Source organism: Hetaerina americana, unplaced genomic scaffold, assembly GCF_022747635.1.
Source record: "Hetaerina americana unplaced genomic scaffold, ioHetAmer1.1.p SCAF_1, whole genome shotgun sequence".
Lineage (NCBI taxonomy): Eukaryota > Metazoa > Arthropoda > Insecta > Odonata > Calopterygidae > Hetaerina > Hetaerina americana.
Genome location: NW_027286069.1, coordinates 48,734,246 through 48,752,640, shown reverse-complemented (window position 1 = coordinate 48,752,640; position 18,395 = coordinate 48,734,246). Strand labels below are relative to the sequence as shown.

General features: G+C 41.0%; 1 protein-coding gene across 1 annotated transcript in view; it reads left to right on the top strand.

The window, feature by feature from the left end:
- woc (without children) overlaps nt 1-18,395 on the top strand; it is a 78,600-nt gene that overhangs the window by 17,588 nt on the left and 42,617 nt on the right. Inside the window, exon 2 of the mRNA XM_071589518.1 lies at nt 18,217-18,336. Coding sequence (XP_071445619.1) covers nt 18,217-18,336 — 120 coding nt within the window. The remainder of the gene's footprint in view (nt 1-18,216; nt 18,337-18,395) is intronic.

Here is an 18,395-nt window from a genome sequence, read left to right as displayed (position 1 = left end):
TTTGTAAACGGAAATGGATTTTGGGAAACTTTACACGTCGGCGATATCAGTGTATAACCAGCTTTCTGTTCCATTAATTATATCTGCGCCTTTGATTTGAATAAGTTGATGACATTCTGCGGCATTGTTTTTTTTAAATCTGCAATTGACCTCTTAGACAGATGTTTCCTTGACTTTGCGTTTGTTTGAATGTTCAATGCGGATTGTTTTTATTATTATTATTTAATCCCTGATTGTATGTATCTCTGGCACTGATCCTCACTTCAATTAAAGTTAATTTATACTCTCGCATGTGACTGTATTTTGATTACTTTGTTGCACATTGTAACCTTCGAGGTGGAAAATTGATTCAATTGAACTGCTGCTCCTAATAATGTTGAACAATGCCAAATCTGGTACGCTAATGTCACAAGCACGGAACGCTTTAACTGTCGGGGCACAAGTTCTATTTTAAACAGATTTTAAAAGTAATTTTATCAAACAGTAATCGTTAGGCGAACACTAAGGAGGTCCCAGAAATGAAGCGGGCTTATTTTCACCCTCAGCCTCAAGTATACCGAAGAGTTACTCGTTTCGTTGATTGCTTCAAGATCGTGTACACGGTGGAAAGTGGCTCTCAAATGGTAAGTTATTTCTATGAACGTTTCGGTGATTTACCTCTAATTGTAGGCAATTAATTTGACTATTAATACATGAGTGTGTTGACGGCCCACCAAAGAGGAACGTCAAGTTAGGCCGCGGCGTTATCAAATCACCACGCTGCGATCTGACGCTTATCTATGATCGCGGTAAAGCACGTCGAAATCACGCGTCGAGTAATGGCGTTCAGCCTGAAGTGGAGCCTTCTCCACTCTATTGCGAACGGCGTTGCCACCTCTCACCCTGGTCTATTGCCATTCCTGCAGAATCCCAGAGTCGCACAGACTCCCACAGAATCCCACAGCACAGAATCCCACAGTCGGCATGGAATGTGGTGAAGGAAAAGATGTAGGTATAGATAGGAACCGCGAATGCGTGAGCAACAGGAGTTTTTTGGGAAAAGGGCCGACGTTCATTATATATATATTATTCTTCTCTGTTGTTACGTCTTGGTGGTCGGCTTTTGTTTTTCTTTCAGTTTAACTGCACTTGGCTTCAGGATATGGTGAAAGAACGTTAGACTGAATCCCTAAAGTGAACTCCAAAACTTCCTAATTTCGAAGGGGTTAAAAAATTGCTGATTGATTTCCGAATTAGATCGCTAGCAGTCTATAGGTGCTAGATTTGTAAAACGTTATGGCAAACTGAATGGCGTATCAATAATATTACAGGAGCTAGGCTAGACTCATGGAGCGAAAGTTAAATTGCAGATTAAATCTCTTGCGTAAATTGGAAAGATGCCTCTACAGTAGTAATGTCGAATATGTTTTATTGGCCCCATTTTACTCTGCTAGTCGAGATTATGTCAGTAAAATTAGAGAGTGTAGAACAGATAGATTTAAGATATCGTTTTTTCCACGAACGTTAAGGGATCAGAATAACATTGTCCGACTGTTGCAGGGTCATATTCGGGTCAAAAGTAATCTGGCGTATATTCACCCCGTGTCACACACCCTAGCGGTGGCTTGCAGGGTACTAAAAATACTAACCCTGTCCAAGTTGAACGAAGTCGTCATTTGGAAATACAGACCATCGTATTCAGGGAGGACTTGTGATATTAACAGATAGGCTTTCGGCCTCGGACTTCCACTATCCAGCAAATCATTAGCCGTTCAAGAAATAATCCGTGGGCAGACCAGCGGTTCAACAGCATGTGTGTTGCTATCCTTGGTGGCGGCCAGGTCTGGGTGGAGTTCAGAGGCCTGCAACCTAGCCCGGTAACCAAGTGCATCCGAAATCGAATTACGAGCCTGGGTCTATCCCAACAGAGGGTGAAAGTAGATTATCGGATAGGCCTAGCTAAATAAGTTTGTTGATTATACATGTTAATTATCGGCATATCACACACCCTAGTGATAGCTATTAAATAAAACTAAAAGGACGCGATGAGCAATCCTTCAGCGACGTGTTAGTATAGTACAGTAGTTACTATAGTATTACATGTAGATGCTTGCAAATTTGTTAACCATCTTCATGAATGTGAACGTTGACCTCAAGAGTATGTAATTTCTATCATCATAATGTATGGAGCATTCTGAACTAACTGTCAGCTCATTGATACCGTTTCAGACCGTGAACTGAATTTTTCTGACGCGATTCTCCAAGAAATGGAACGGACAGCCTGTTTTCCATGGCGATAGGCCCATCCCGAGGAAGCAGAGAGGAAAAATTATCGGCGTTACGTACTTGATAAGCACCTCATTCCAGATGCGTATTTCCACGCATTGCTAGGCAAGAGGTTGGGGGTGGTTATCGCTCACTCTATTTTACTCTCCCCCAATTATCCACTCAGTCGGGGAACTTTGGAAGAACCCTGGAATTGATCAAATTCTTCCAATAATCCGAGGAAAAGGGCCCTAATCGTTTGAAAAAGTGAGGAATTAGACGGGCCGATCGGGATCGGCGATGTTCCTTCTAGTTCTGGAACCAATTCATGTTCCTTATAGGTCTGACAAAAGTACAGAAACTACGGTATAAACGACTGGCTTCGATGATAGCAGAGGCGGAGTGATCAGGAAAAGGGTTCCGAATCATATTCCAAAAACAGTGAGGACAAATCGGGGAAAGGGCGGCCTTTACGTCGAAAAAAAATCTGGAGAAAGTCGGGAATATAATGTATAAAATAGGTTCCACACTAATTCCTCGAAGCATAGCATTTACCCCTCGATATTGTGACCGGTGTTATAGCCCTTGTTCCACAGGTCTAGGCGCATACATTCTGTGCCCAACTCCTCCACCACACCTGGTGTCAATTCCAAGCTATCTGTAAAATCACTAGCGTCACCGTCTTAATCTGAAACATCGAGATCTTCCACGATCTCCGTAATCCTGCCATAGTGGGAAACTATACGTAACCTTCTTCATATATCTCTAAATCTTCATCCAATACACCGCCCACCACTCCCTTAGATTTTACTTTTGACTCGGATGTCATTCATCTTGGCCCAATGTTTGGATTTGTCTTTCAATCCATACTCCTCTCTTTCACCTTCAACTGAATATATCAATGGAATGATAACCCGATGTGAGCGACCAAAACCCAACCCTCAACCAACAAACTCTTCGGTTAGCAACATCCCTAGGATAGTTGTCACTCTTGATGAGAACGAGAATACGTAAGGGGAACCCGCACATGGAGAGAAAGAAGAGATGGAGTGAGCAGTCACGGTGCTGATTACTCTACGGGCTCCTTGTCTCGCCCAGCCCATGCCTAAGTGGAAACTTCACCTTTTGCTTCGTTTAATTTCATTTTGCGGCGCCGCAGACAGCACAGCCAATCAGGTCGCAGAAGTTGCTCAACTCCAGCAACGGCGAGTGAAAACTAATGCTCGCTGTTTCACGTGTTCATCTTCCATAAAATATAGCGGGAGGATCATCCCCGTCTTCCCAAGCCGGTTCAATCAGCTCTTGTGGATCGCTGAGACTCCGCTGATAGATCTGCTCGGCCCACACCGTGCGGCGTCGAACGAGGTTCAGAGGGGGAAGAGGAGATGCAGGAGTGTCCGGGTCGATCGAGGCGAGGCTATAGATTCGGTTTGACGTCACAGTAGGATGGATGCCCCTAACATGCTGCATTCGATGTCTTTTACGCGGTCCAATAGATTTCGGCAGTTCGTGAACCAATTATTCGTTCCTCGGGAACGATGCATCAAGGCATTCAATAGGACGGACTATCATGTTGTATCGTTGAGGTGTGGGAATCCTCCATGACACTAAAGTCTGTAATTATCGAATAGCAGTGCAGCGGAGATACTTATTAACCTGCCATTCAAATGATAAACATTGGTGGTGGTAAACAAACACGTTCAGAGTGCCTATTTGAAAAGGTGGAAAAGATAAATATTGACAAGAAACGTGTTTCTTGCCAATATTTATGTTTTTATAGCTCTTGAGTACAGTGCACTGTGTAACAACCGCTTCCATTCTGGGCAAACCTCAACCGATGAAGAACTTGGAAGTGGGCGATCATTGACGTCAACAAACGGCGCTCATGTCAACAGTGTGAATGATTTATTGAGGGCAAACTCAAGGTCATGAAGGGAGATTGCCAATGAAGTTGAAATTAGTGTTGGATCGTGTTTGACCATTTTGACAGCAATGTTGGGCATACAGCGTGTCGCACTCAATTGTTTGCCGCGAGTATTAACGAATGAGCAAAGGCCAAAACGCATTGACATCAGCCAGAAACTGCTCGATATTTCAAACGACGACCGAAACATCTTAAAAACTATCGTCAGAAACGACGAAACCTGGGTTAATGGTTGTGATATAGAAGCCGAAGTCCATTCTTCATAATGTAAGGGGCCATCTACTCCACGACCTACAAAAGCTTGGATAACGAGTTCAAACGTGAAGGTGATGTTGACCGTTGTCATTGATTGGGAAGGGATTACTCATTATGAGTATGTGCGTATAGGACAAAGTGAATGGGCAACAATATATAGAGATCATGAGAAGGTTAAGTCACATGTTGCGGAATAGATGACGAATGGGGGAAAATTTCATGGTGCTTTCATCACGGCAACGCACCAGCGCGCACATCAGTGATAGTTTTTGGCCAAAAACGGCACACAGGTGATTCCCCAGCCACCCTGCTCTCTGGATCTTGCCCCAGCGACCTCCCATTAATCAAGCGGAATGGGATTAAATTACGCGTCAAATCCACAAAACATATTTGAAGAAACTAAATGAGCTGGCTTTGGCGGAGTTATTTCAAGACTGCAGTCTTGCGCTTAAAACGCAGGAGAACATGCATTCATATCAACATTCACTAACTTACCTGAGTTTTAGCACCCCCGTTACTACGGTCGAATTTAATATCAATGCTCTACGTGCATTTAGTAAATTTACGATCAATTAAGTTACAATTCGAAGTAAGACCCAGTGATAATTTTATTTTCAAAAGTTTTTATAAACGTATAAAACAGCCACGAAAGTAGTGCCAAAGAAAGTGCCTTATTTTCGAAGTAAGTTTGTTGTTAATAAGGAGGTAACACGAACCCTGTTTGTTGAGAAAATTGCATTAAAGAGGACTCATCACTACTCCTCGATCGGACGCTAGGGAGTCGTTTTTTATCCGCTTGATTACGCATTAAAGACTTGGATATCATCCGGATATTTCCTGCATGTTAAGATATGGACTGTCTATATCTGACCTTTTCTAATCTAAAATGTCTTTATTATTCTTCTGTCGAAGATTATAATGCGGCGAAATCATTAAAACGGATAGGCCATTTCATGGAAAACCACCAACGATTTGAAAAATCAGAAGCACACCTATGCCCATCATTATTTCTTGTAGCGATAAGTCCATGGGAAAAATTTTCGTGGCGCTTATACGTTATTTGCTGCTAGCCCGAGATTTGATGTATCGAAGTGCAAGGAGCGTAGTATCAGATAAAACTTACGCTAATTACTTTCTAAACTGCAATGTTCAGTATTTTAATATAATTTATAACACTCGTAAACATTTCCGATGTAGGATTTCAATGTCTTATTAAAATTCTTCATTTATCATTATAATTTTCCTAAAAATTAATGACAGTTTAGGGGAGCGCTGGCTAAATAAATATGTGCCGTCTGCGTTAAAAAAAACTGGTGTGATTACTTTGAGCTCTGTAACCTCTTCGCCTCGTTCCCTTCTTCTCTCTTTCCGTTCTCTCTAATTGTCAGCTGATAAGTTGATATACAAAGAGCTCAGAGGATGAGGGAATTCTAGGATCGGTAATATCCCTCCCTCAAATAGTCTTGGGAGGGAAGTTTTCCTTCAGAGTGCCATGAAAAGAACATTGGCCAACTCTCATTTCTGAATAAACAAATGTTCCTACGCTATTCCCAGAGTAGACGAGTTTCCGGAACCAATAGCCATTTCTGACACCATTCGAGTGTCAAGTTACATCAGGTCCCCGAGAAAAACGTGGAACAAGCACTGCCGTGGACGTTATGTCCTCCCTCCAGCTCGCTGGGTGAGCATAGGTTGTCCGAAGTCTCACGCTTGCTGGTCCGAAGTCTCGCGCCATGAAGTCATATTTCCTATTGGATAAGGGGTATAACCCTCGTAAACATGTAATTTGAAAATGGTCATTTAAACTACTTCGGCCAACCACTTTTTCTTTTAAAATCGCAAATAAATAGTATTCATCGATGGCTTGTGCTCAACGGATAAATATGTAACTTCGGGCGTTCCCCAGGGAAGTGTAATAGGGCCTCTTCTGTTCTGTTGAATTACTTGACATTAATGACTTGAGTACACACGTTAGTAGCAATCTGAGGTTATTTGCTGACGACACGGTGGTATATAGGGAAATAAGGAGCCAACTAGATCGCGAGCTACTCTCTAGAGACTTAGGCACAGTCTCGGAATGGTGCAATAAAAGGGTATTAATGCTCAATATAGACATGTGCGGTTTTGAAATTTTGGATCAAAGGAAGTTGTGAACAAGACATAAACTACGAAATAGAGGGTTTAGTACTGACTACGGCCAGTCTAGTGAAATATTTGGGGGTAGTTCTAACATCACGCCGTTCATGGGGAGCACATATCAGGACAATATGCGGATCCGCTTGAAAGGAAGCTTCATTAAACGGGTGGTGGGGAAATGTAATGAAAAAGTTAGAGAGGTGTTATTTTGCTCTAGTTAGATCTCATTTGGAATACGCCGCAAGTATTTGGGATCCTTGGGAGAAAATTTGGCAATAAGAATTAGATAAAGTCCATAGAAAATCCGCAAGATCGTTAAAAATTGTTTTGATAAGAACACAAGTGTGACAGGCCTTTTTGGGGCATAGGCTGGGAGCCACTTGAAATACGAAGAGAGCATGCGAGACTTAAACTTTTAGAAAGGTTCAGAACAAACGAATTTAACGATGACACTAAAGGAATTATAATGGCCCCACACTACTTAGGTAGATCAGACCACAAAGATAAAATAAGAGAGAGAGATTCCAGTACAGATAGTTGCAAATACTCATTCTTTCCCCGAAAAATCAGAAATCATAATAGTAAGAAACCGAAGTCACTAAGAAATATTAAAAACATTGAATTTACCAGTCGGAACAAAATTAAACATGGCAAAGATGCTAGGTATACTTTCAGGTGCATGTTAGTTGGTAGTTTGAGTGTTTGCATGTGTGTGGGGTGTAAATGTTCTTGCATGAATGTAAGGCATGTTTTTGTGGATGTATGAATTTGTGGTTTTTGCTTGCAGTTTTTTTTCTTTCTTAATTACGGGTGGTGTCCAAACACCCCCCGCCACACGCCCTTGCGGCGTATTAAGTAGATGTAGATGGAGGCGGAGTTTACCGCTCGGTATGGTATGCAGAGTAGAGTTGGAGGTATGTAGAGTTTACCGCCGTGTTCACTAGGTATAAGGACCATCCATCTTTCTAGATGTCCGCGGTGTTGCCGGTTTGGTATCCCAGCTAATTTTCCTAGCTAACGTGTATTTGAAAATAATTCTCAGCCCATCGTTAAAACACCACAATCGAATATGATAGCTTTCCCCCTGGCGGATTTAGTTGGTAACATTCGCTCCTAGTCGCCCTATGACGCCCTCTTAAATCTCTTCGACGATAGCATATTGGCGTATCGCAGCATTTCAGTCACTTGTCAACCGAATAAGGTAAGGGGAAGATAGATGACGAAGCGAGAAATCCAAAAGAAAAGCTGGCAACATTGCGAGATACTACAGTATGACGTCACAAGCTACTTAAAATGCTGTGTGTAGATTGCGATTTGGCAACATTCCGGGAAATTTGCACGTATGAAAGCTGACTGAATGGTTTTCTCGAATTTAAAAACCCAGTCGACTCGGCTAGCTGACCGATCGAGTAGCAGATCGAAGGGTGCGGCCCATCTCTTTGACGCAAAACCTGGATGATAGACACCGGTTTCTCCCACCCGAGCCGGGGAGCAGCATGTGACCTCAATACTCCTGGCCTTAGCGCTCGCTCTCTGGTTTTCAATTTGAGTAACGTCACAACATTTGGGCCGTGGGGATTCTTTTCCTCGTGTGCAGAAGTTGGAGGAGGTAGTGTCGTGGTTTGAGAGCGTAGCTAGTGGTACACTGTATTAAATAATCTGAAGTGCTGGGAATCAGAATGGTCAACAAGTGTTGTGTACCAAGGTGCAGAGGGAATTACAACAAGGAAACGAGGGTGTGTGTGTTTCAGTTCCCCAGCGAAGAAGGCATGAGAAGAAAATGGATTGAAGCCATTCCAAGAAAAGATTTTCAGCCTACAAGGAACTCAAAAGTATTTGTGCTACTATTTTATTTCATTTAATGCCAATGTATTAGCGTTTGAGAAGTTTGTCTGCCTGAATTTACAATTGTACCAAGTACATATTTGTCGGTTTTGTAAGTTCTTTTCCTGATTTCATAGAAGCCACGCAATGCCCCGCAAGGGCGTATGGCGGAGGGTGGTAGGGCACGGGCCATACACACAGTTGAATATATATCAGCTGGTATGGAAAAACAATAATACATAAACATTCACACATAGACCTATATGTACGTAGACCATGCAGGAATTAACTGAATCATTAAATGCTTGTAGTTAAGTAAATATTTTACTGTGCTTGGTTGAAATGTTTGCTCTGATTCACTAGTAATGAAAAATCAATCGCGAAGAGAAGGATCGTCTTTCGAATATTTATGGTGTTTTCAGAATCGTTTAATCAAAATTCAATTTCAAAATCTCTTGTCGTCATGCTTTCGTTTTGTCGTGCCCAAATATAAATTTTCATTTCTACCGTTTTAAGTTCAATATTGCAGATTCATTAGTAGCATGTCACTTAGCAGAAGAGCAAAAAATTGAAATGTAGAATCCAAAAGAGAAACAATTTTCGACCACTAACTCCGTTATCGCACTCAAGCTACGGCTGACACCTGGAAAACCCGCTAAGATTTCACCGCAATCCTGCGACGGGAAAACACCAAATATTACATGCCATATTGAAATGTAAACGAATTTTTGATTTGTAAATGTACCGACACACATGATATTTAGTGAAGCGTATATAATCGGTATGCATGACTTGTGATGTGAAAGTTCTGTTTTGCCCTTATCAAGTGAGTAGTGTCATTACTTGAAAGGTTTGACGTTGTTGAAAAGATGAAAAAAACCTATGTCAGAACTGGCAGAAAATTCTACTCAAATCCTTTAATTATTGAACGGATGTCAAGATATACTTCAATTAAATGGTTAGTTACGAGTTGATGCGAACTTAAACTTATATTTCAAAGTATTGATTGGTGAAGGTCTTAATTTTTCAATGAAATTTTAAAACTAGCCATAAACGATTTTTAATAAAATAAAACAGTCCTTCTGAGTTCCTCCAGGGTTTAATTAGCATCATGCGGAATGTATTTTTGCGGTAGATTTTATTTTTATGGCTGGTGAATATTTTTTGCATACTAGCTTTCGTAATTCGAAGTGCATTCTCGGGTTTGAGAACCACTATAGCGGCAGTAAGACAAACTCGACACTCAAACTTTGTGAGTACTAATTAATAATAGTTGGCAGATAATCTTCTTGATTTCCATTATATTAGGTGTTAAAACCTAGAAAAAAATATATTATCAAATTAAACATGTATTTTTCAGGTATGCCATTTGCATTTCAGTCCGGAAGAGGTATTGTGGCAAACTACACATTTCGATGATAGGTCTGGGAAGAGGGTGATTGCACCACTGTACAGGCCTAGATTAAAGGCATCAGCCGTGCCACACATTTTCTCTGAATGCAGTCTCCTGCCAGCGCCAAGAAGTACCAGTATAAGAATCCCAATGGAGAAGGGGCAATTCCTTGAAAATTCTGATCTGGAGGTCGATTTTGAAGCAAGATTGAAATCACAGGAGGTATACGTGTATGGAGCTGAGGAGGAAATAAATTCATTTAATAAGGCAGTGATGTTGACAAGGGAAAAGTGGAACACCTCATTCTGGGATTTAAATGTAAAAGTAGCTGTCAATATTAATGCAGATCCTAAGAGTATATTGAGTGCTTCTTGAATGATTGATTCTAATTTTAATGTGAGGCCATAAATGGAAGTTACTGAAATGTCAACTGCCAACAATATAAGGCGTTATGTATGTATGAAATACTACATGCACGGGAAACATTTTGCACAATTGACGTTAAATGAGCTGTCACGTTATTTATTTATTTTTAAGGCCATAGATTATGAAAATAAATGAGAAGTCGTATAACATTTTTACCTATTCCAAAATAAGTTCGGGTCAAAATTAGTCTGGTGTGCTATCACCCCCTGCCCCACACCCTATCGGTGGCTAGCGGGGTACTACTTATGTATAATTTAAACGTTGACCTAAATTCCCTTTCATAGAAAACAAGGTGCTTATGATGCTATATCTTTGTTGTTGCTGAGAAACCTGTTTTTGACTCCTGTTTAACTTGAGTGATGTTTTAGTGACACTGAAATTCCACATAATTGGAGGTTTTGCTTTGGAAACATTTTACTGTTCTTAGAGTTTGTTACATCTTCCAGAATTCCTCCTAGCTGAACAGGTCTGGACACTAGAAGTTCGAACATTGTACGGTGTCTTCTCTTAGAATCATGTGTGGGTAATGTGGAATATTTTTTTAGTATTTGCTCCTCCAGTTGCTTTACGGATTAATTAATCTTGGTTCATTCCAAGAAATAAAGCTGTAAAGCCAAGCATTCGCTTAGTCTTACGGGGAAACGACGTCGTTCCATATGCCGTGGCGTAATATCAAAGTGCTCAGGCATTGAGTATCGAGATGACCACCCCAGGCCCCTAGCCCGCAGATCCATTTGGCGCCTTGCAGCGCCAGGAGTCGCTCTTTTCTCCACCTCAACTCCCCCTTCCCCTCCCCCAAACCTTCCACCAGCTCCTGGCCTATCGCGTGTGTAGACGCCACCCGCGTGTTAGTGTTTATTCCGTGATCATCCAGTTACTGAAAGTAAAAATAATTTGCCAGTCTAACGTTTGACGTAGATTTCTAATGGAAACTCGGAATTACTAAACCATGGCGTACAAGATATGGCCAATCACTCTGCTCTGCAATTAGCCCTTCTGCAATGCGGCATACTTTCTGTTTCCCGTCTCTCTTTCCAATATTCCTATCTTTTTCCTCCCCTACCTCGCTGGGTTTGTGTTTTCCCCTTCATCAGTCTTCAGCATCCACTTTCCTTGCCTCCTTTGGATTTCTTCCTCCAACTCTCTCTCCTCCCCTAACGTGCGTAGTAGTCCGTCGTCCGTTCTCATTTCCTTTATACCAACGAAGTAGCTGCACAATGCCTACTTTTCTTTACTCTTCGTTCCTTTCTCCCTGTTTGCAAAGCTATAACAACAGCAGCTGCTGAACCACAGATTCCATCTCGACCTAACTGCTATTTATATATGTTTATTATATTTACATTCCATCATACAATAATAAACACTCCACCGCCAATCCTTTAAAATGCATGTTGTACCCATATGTAGTACCCACCACTACCATAGAGTAGCAAGCAAGAGGTCTAACAAAGCGCAGCATGTGAACCGGGCTTATTTTGGGGGGGGGGGGCAACATCTGATGTCTTTAACCCCATTAAGGATAAGTGTGTAGTCTGGTAGAGATAAAATTCCTAGGAATGGAAGGAAGGGAGAGCAGAACCTCTGGTCAGGAATTATCTTCTTCTTGAACGAAATGCTCTCCACTTAGCAACCAAATAAGGGATCGGGATGCCACTGAAAAATCCTGCCACAGCCTGGACTCGAAGATAAGGAAGCTAGCACAGTTGCCACCGCAGCCACTCGATTCCCACGGTGACCCAGGCGAGGCAGATCGACCCTTGGAGGGAAACTCGCCGATAACGGTACCCTCGGGATTCTGCTGGGGACCGGGGTGGTGCGGTGGCTAACGTACTGGCTTCCCACCGAAAGGGCCCGGGCTCGAATCCTGGAGACTAGATATTTTTCAGTGTTATCCCGATCCTTACTTGAGGTTCTTTGTGGAGAGCACTACGAGTATGTTCGCCGTCCGTCGGATGGGTCTTTAAACTGGGAACCCCTTGGCGCCTTCCGTTAAGAGTTGGCTAATGCCGACGCCGGGTTTCTCTCCACCCTTCATCCTCTTCCGTCCATCCCTAATGGCGCAAATGACCTCAGCGGTCGGTCGCCTCCCCTAATATTAATAGGTTCAGACATCTTATCAGAGGGGTGTTCAGGAAGTCTATAGAGGCGCCATGACTTCTATTATGCTTGTGTTCTTCGGAGGACTCGATGAAGAGCTACGTGCGATAAGCATGGTCACCTCACATACTTAGGCTAGTCTAATACGGCGTGTGGAATTAGCTTATTTTTTGGGACCATTTCATATCACGTAATTCATGGTAATAGTGGAACCAATCCCTTTCCCTCCGCTCCCTGTGGTTATCAAGGAAGTTCTGATAACCAGAAAGCCACGCAGTTCGGGTGAAGCTGAAGATGTCGAGAGGCGTCATCAGAAATCTAACCCGGGCCTTGCGGAAAATGAGACCTTGAATTGATAGAATTAATACCGAAGTAAATATGCATATATTTTAATACGATATCTTTTAATACACGGGTGGCACGTCAGCTAAACACTCAGTGGGAAAGAAACTAAGCTAAATGGGCTGTGCTGTAAACATAGCTAAAAGGTTGTGCTGTAAAAATGGAAATAATTATGTGCCAATGAAAAGTCAGATTGCATGTGGAATGCGGACTGGTCGTTTAATTGGAAAGTCTACCTGACAGATGCACGAGAATTTAAGTAATTCAGTAGCTAAGCCCAAACGATACCTTTGACAGTGTATAATTAATTAATGAAATATATATTCTCCTAAAACCTTTTTTTGATCTCATTGAAATACTTCTCACGAATTTCATCTTTTCCATGGATGAAAATCATATTATCCACTCTGGTAGATGGAATCTATTTGCTCTAATGTTGAGACCAGCTGTAGGCAGACCCCCCTTTCGCTGAGTGTGTTTGTGGATCACCGATGATCTGGGTAGCGAGTCTGTTCAGCCAAGGAAGCTGTTGGTTCCTATATTATTACAACTGTTCGGCATCTCCACCCTTTTCTTCAGTCGTACAAGAGAAACACATGTAACACTTCCGATGAAACTGCGGGAGATGCCGCAACAGTAACTTTTAACGGAGTCATCCGCTAATGTGCATTTCGATGCAACAATTTCAGAGTGTAAAAATCATTCGCCTTGACTGGGATCCCAGTCAAGGCGAATGATTTGTACACTCTGAAATTGTTGCATTTACATACAGCACACTGTTTCAACTGTGGCGTTTCCAGTACTTAGTATTTTCTTCTGAAATATTCGTGGACAATTCTATCAGCTGATCGTGTTTAAATGAGCCAGGACGGTGGAAGGGGGTGAATGTAGACTACATATCAGGAAATGTGTTGCTCGACTTTACTTAATTGGTAGGGACTGCCCCTTTTACATAAACTTGATGTCCTTAGGTACGTCTTGACTTTAGTAAGGTTAGAGCACCAAGGATAGGGGCCATTGCAGTTAGAGACTAGTGATACGTAGTCGATTGTCTAAGCCGAAGGCTATGCGTCAAATAACTAGACCACCCAGTTCCTATTCTTCTGGTCGAAGGTGGCCAACAACATGTCTTTTTCTTTTAGGCGTTTTTATGTCGAGAGCTCGGGATCAAAAACTTGGAAAAGCGAAGAAATCATAAAAGCCTCATGTATTAATAAAAACAATGTATTGATAATCGACGGAGAATAAAAAACTTTGCGTTTGTTCATTAGAGTGAAATTCCACTAAGTATCGGGGTCAAATATATCTTTAAAAAGTATAATGAAATCCGAAACGGTGAAATTGCGTACAAATATTGATGCTGAGGTACCTTGGGTAAAAGCTGTATTGAAACCAGAAAGGTGAAAATGATCAGCTAATGTTCTCCTGCAATCAAAGTTATGGTATGCCTGTAAGATAGTGTTTCTAGCATAGAGAGTAGAGGGAAAAGAATCACCTTCGAATCATTTTCTAAACCCTCGTACTTGTATACGTAAGCCGCTGACTTTGAAATTTGTGGCGGTGATGAGACTGTTGGCTTCTCTCCTCACCCTCTTCACACGTGGTAGTTGCTGTTGAATCGCCAAATGCCCAGGAGCCGATAAAACTCAATACGCGTAGAAAAATAAATACTTTAACGAAATATTACGTCGATTTTGAAATGCTTACACTTCGTAATGTTTTACCGAGCAATTGCGACGAACCTTCAGATAGCGAGCGCCTAGAGGCTGACCCCTCTGAGTGTTACCAGCTCACAGCTTGCCATGTTAAAGTTCCGAGTGGGGCAGCATATTTTTGAAATCTTTTACAAAAAGCACATGTATGTAACGACGGCAGTGAGTCTCAAAGTTCATCGACTACGAAGTAGAAGTGATGACACCGGCGAGAGGAGACCTGGGCAAACAATGCAGTAGTCTGGTGGAGACCGACTTCCTCATCCGTTTCAACCCTCGTCTATTCTCTCGGGTGCATGGGTTTACCAGCGAGTAGAGGCCAGTCACTTTAAATCGGGAAAAATAAGAGTAGATGGGTACTTTTTTACATATGTTTTCGTGATTCAGACGCCATATTTTGGAGTTCCGTACTACCTGAAATTAAAGTGAGAAGATCGCAAAGATTTCCATTCCAATATTTAGTTTTTACTATGCACTTATGTATTACGTAAATATATAACCTGAAACTTGAGGATGATAAATTGTGCAACGTCCCTCCTGGAAATCTTAATATAAAATCATAAACACAGTAATCAACCCGAAGGTCGGTTTAGTAGGTGATGGTCGAGTTCACCCAGTACTAAGCCCTACGGCGTGTGAAATCACATATCAGGGTAAGGGGGCCAGTTCCTTTCCCTGTGCCGGCTATGGTTTCCCAGGAAGATCTGGTACCCGAAAAATCACATAGCTTGGGTGGAGCTGCAGGTGCCCAGAGACTTGCCCAGGAATCGAACCCGGGACCCTACAGTCAGCAGTCCAACGCTCTACCCACTGGACTACCGCGACCCACAATCTTAATATATTCAATGGAAATCCAGCGAAAGATGCCGTGGTTTCCATAGAAATCCATTCACCTCTCCGGGGAATGGTTTTATGAAAATTTTGGATTTTTTATGGAAACAACATCCCTGTGGAAATACATATATAGCTATAGGAGTAGTTACCATTTTCCTCCTTGTTCCTTAGGATAGGAAACGGAGGGGTAATTGGCACCTAGTCTTTCTTGATCGTCAAAACAATACGTCCTCAGTAATCTTGGCCCTTATGTTGCTATGCGTGTAATGCTTTCATAAACCCGTCTCTTGCTGTAGCTTGCTTCTAAAACGTTTTTTAATGTTATATTATGTTGAAATTAAATTTAAAATACTTCGCCTTTCCACATAAACCACTTTTATTACTACCTAGGTTTCGTTATGGTATAACATCATCAGGTGGTGATGCTATACCATAACGAAACCTAGGTAGTAATAAAAGTGGTTTATGTGGAAAGGCGAAGTATTTTAAATTTAATTTCAATATGAAGAATTTCCACCAAGTGACGCCAGAAACTGTTTCATTTGTTATATTATGATTTATTTAACAACTTTCTGTAGTCATAATTCACTTGTAAGTAGTAACAGTTGATTCGATTACTGTAATGCATGCAGGAGTTCATTTCATTGACGTTATTACATACATAATGACGCTGTATACATCAAAATTTTTTTCATGCATAGATCATTTGACTCCATTCCAATTTTCGACAGATAATGGCAGTGACTGCCACAATGCTGAGTGCTGTCAAGTTCTACGTAACGTGATGGCAAACGTATATATGTATTAAAACAATCTACTCTTTCTGAACCTCAACTGCATGAAAGGGGAAGCTTCATAGTATATTGAAAACCTGTTTACTACCGACGTGAATAACATGATTATCAGCGTAAAGAAACAAGGTCTGGAAATTGTCTAACAATTTCTAGGACTTGAGTGGGTACTCGCGGCACTTTTATCAGCTTTGCTCTTGGATAATCGAACTAATTCAACTTCTCCATGCTGATTTCGTATCGGATTGACTATTTTTTTATTTGAAACACCTAATTTCACCAGGCTCAGTGCATGTGAAATTTCTCTCTGTACTCAAGAGACTGATATTTGCATAAAATACCTGCAACTTTGACTGCGTCAGGTGACGTCACGATGATTTACTAGTTAATAATCTTTAGCGTTATTTTCATTTATGGTTTGTTCATGCATGCTTCTCCTTCGTGAATTTTAAACTGAAGTGCATCTTCAGATAGTTTGGCTCACTGGATGGATTTCCTTAACTTCTCTAAGGAATACCACCCCTCACTGGCTACTTCAAGACAGTGGAAAAACGGCAGTATTTCTGTAAAAAGGCTTCGGAATATTTACGTTTAAGTGTTTTTCGGAAGAGGCGTATTGCTACCAAAATTTGAACTTATATTTATGTTGAAATGCTATGACTCTGCCTTGAGCTATGTTTTCATGCGTTCCGTAATCTAACGTCCTGGAATGCGTAGTCAAACTACAGACGGCTTTCGGCAGCTTCACGACAGCTTTCGGCTGAGAGCGAAGACCAGGGCTTCTTGCCATCTGACGCCTCTTCCATCGAAATATACCCCGTTCATCGTAGTGTTCTGTTTCCCTCTGCCCGTTTCCCTGGCAACGGGTTATTTCGCAGACGTGTGCTGTAGCAATACGTAACTCAGAACGTGAAATCGTAGCCTTCTAGTTCTGACGCTTGTTTTTTACAATCCACGTTTTGCTCTAAACATTTGTGATAATTGTTAACAATAGCATTCGGGTATTGCAATTCTTCCCCACAACAAACCTGTTTTAGAAAATAGACCCATTCCCAAATTCGTCTACTGCGAAGTGCTATCTATAAGCTTCCGCTGTGCCACTCATTCCAAATGTGTTCCACAGCTCAGCTAACTCTTTATGTTCGTTTTCCCCAATAGATAGTTAAAAAGAAATTTTTAATGTTATGGCAATCTGTAAAAACTAATTCCACCTGTAATTTTTCCAACAAGATGATTCAATCCTGGGGAAAATAATACTATTTAAGGCTGTTGTTAATTTATTGAAAATCTCTCAAGGTTATAATTTAAAATTGTGATTTTGTTCCAATCTCAAGTTCTCATCCATCTTCGTTGTGATTAGTGTCGAACACTAAGAGGAAAATTCCCAAATCGGTTTTTGTTCTTGATTGCGTACATTGATTTCATGTCTGCTAGTAAAGCAAATATTAGGTCAGAATTTTTCAAGAAAAAACTTCGTGACCCGGAGCAAAGGGACACTACCTCAATAGAAGGCCTGTTTCACATGTCAGTGTCTCACCATATATGACTTAAAACTTTTCGCTACTTCAGTTACTTTCCTTACTTTGCTTTCCATATTTCCGTTGCTATAATTTCGCCGATATTTAAAGCAAAAAAATTGAATAGGAAGCAAGGGACGAGAGCTGCATCACTGTTTAAGGCGATTAATGAAATAGCTTCCGTCATCATGACAAAAACATTTCGCGCAGTTTAGATTACCGCGCGGCGCATTTCCGCCGATGACCTTTTGTTTTTAAAAAAATGTTGCATGTTGATAATGATTTTTGCTAAAATCTACGCAAAATTAATGAAGCAAAGCAAAATAAAAGCGTTGAAAAAACAATAAAACTTTGAGTGAATTACTAGTTCAAAATCCAATATATGAAATTTTTAACTGTAAACATTTCCTTGCAAATCAATCTTGACCATTGAAAAAAAAACCTAAAATCGAGATTTGGTGGCGAATTTTTTATTGTCCACTCGAAATAAGTGAACCTTGTAGGATTAATTAGTTTTCTAGTTTCATTTTTGTTAGGCAATCAGTGTATCGTATTGATGTTTATAGTATTATCATTGTAAATTATTGAGTTTTAATTAATGGTGAAGAAGTGGCATTGCATGTAGTTTTGCATGTCTTCAGAAATGATATACCCTAAAAATGCAGTTTTAGCTGATGAAAAGTAAAAATGATGCCAACTGGTTTTCTTTTATTCATTACAGCAAATTGTGGGAAGTGAGGAAGAGATCAGTGAAATCCTTGAAAAGGTTAAGGAGACAGAATGGAGTGCTGAGCCAAAAACCGAGACCCCTCCTCGCAAGATATGCTATCAGTGTTGTAGGGTTAGTATTGCTGTATGCAGAAATATCCATGCAATTTTTTAATGCTCTTATTACATTAA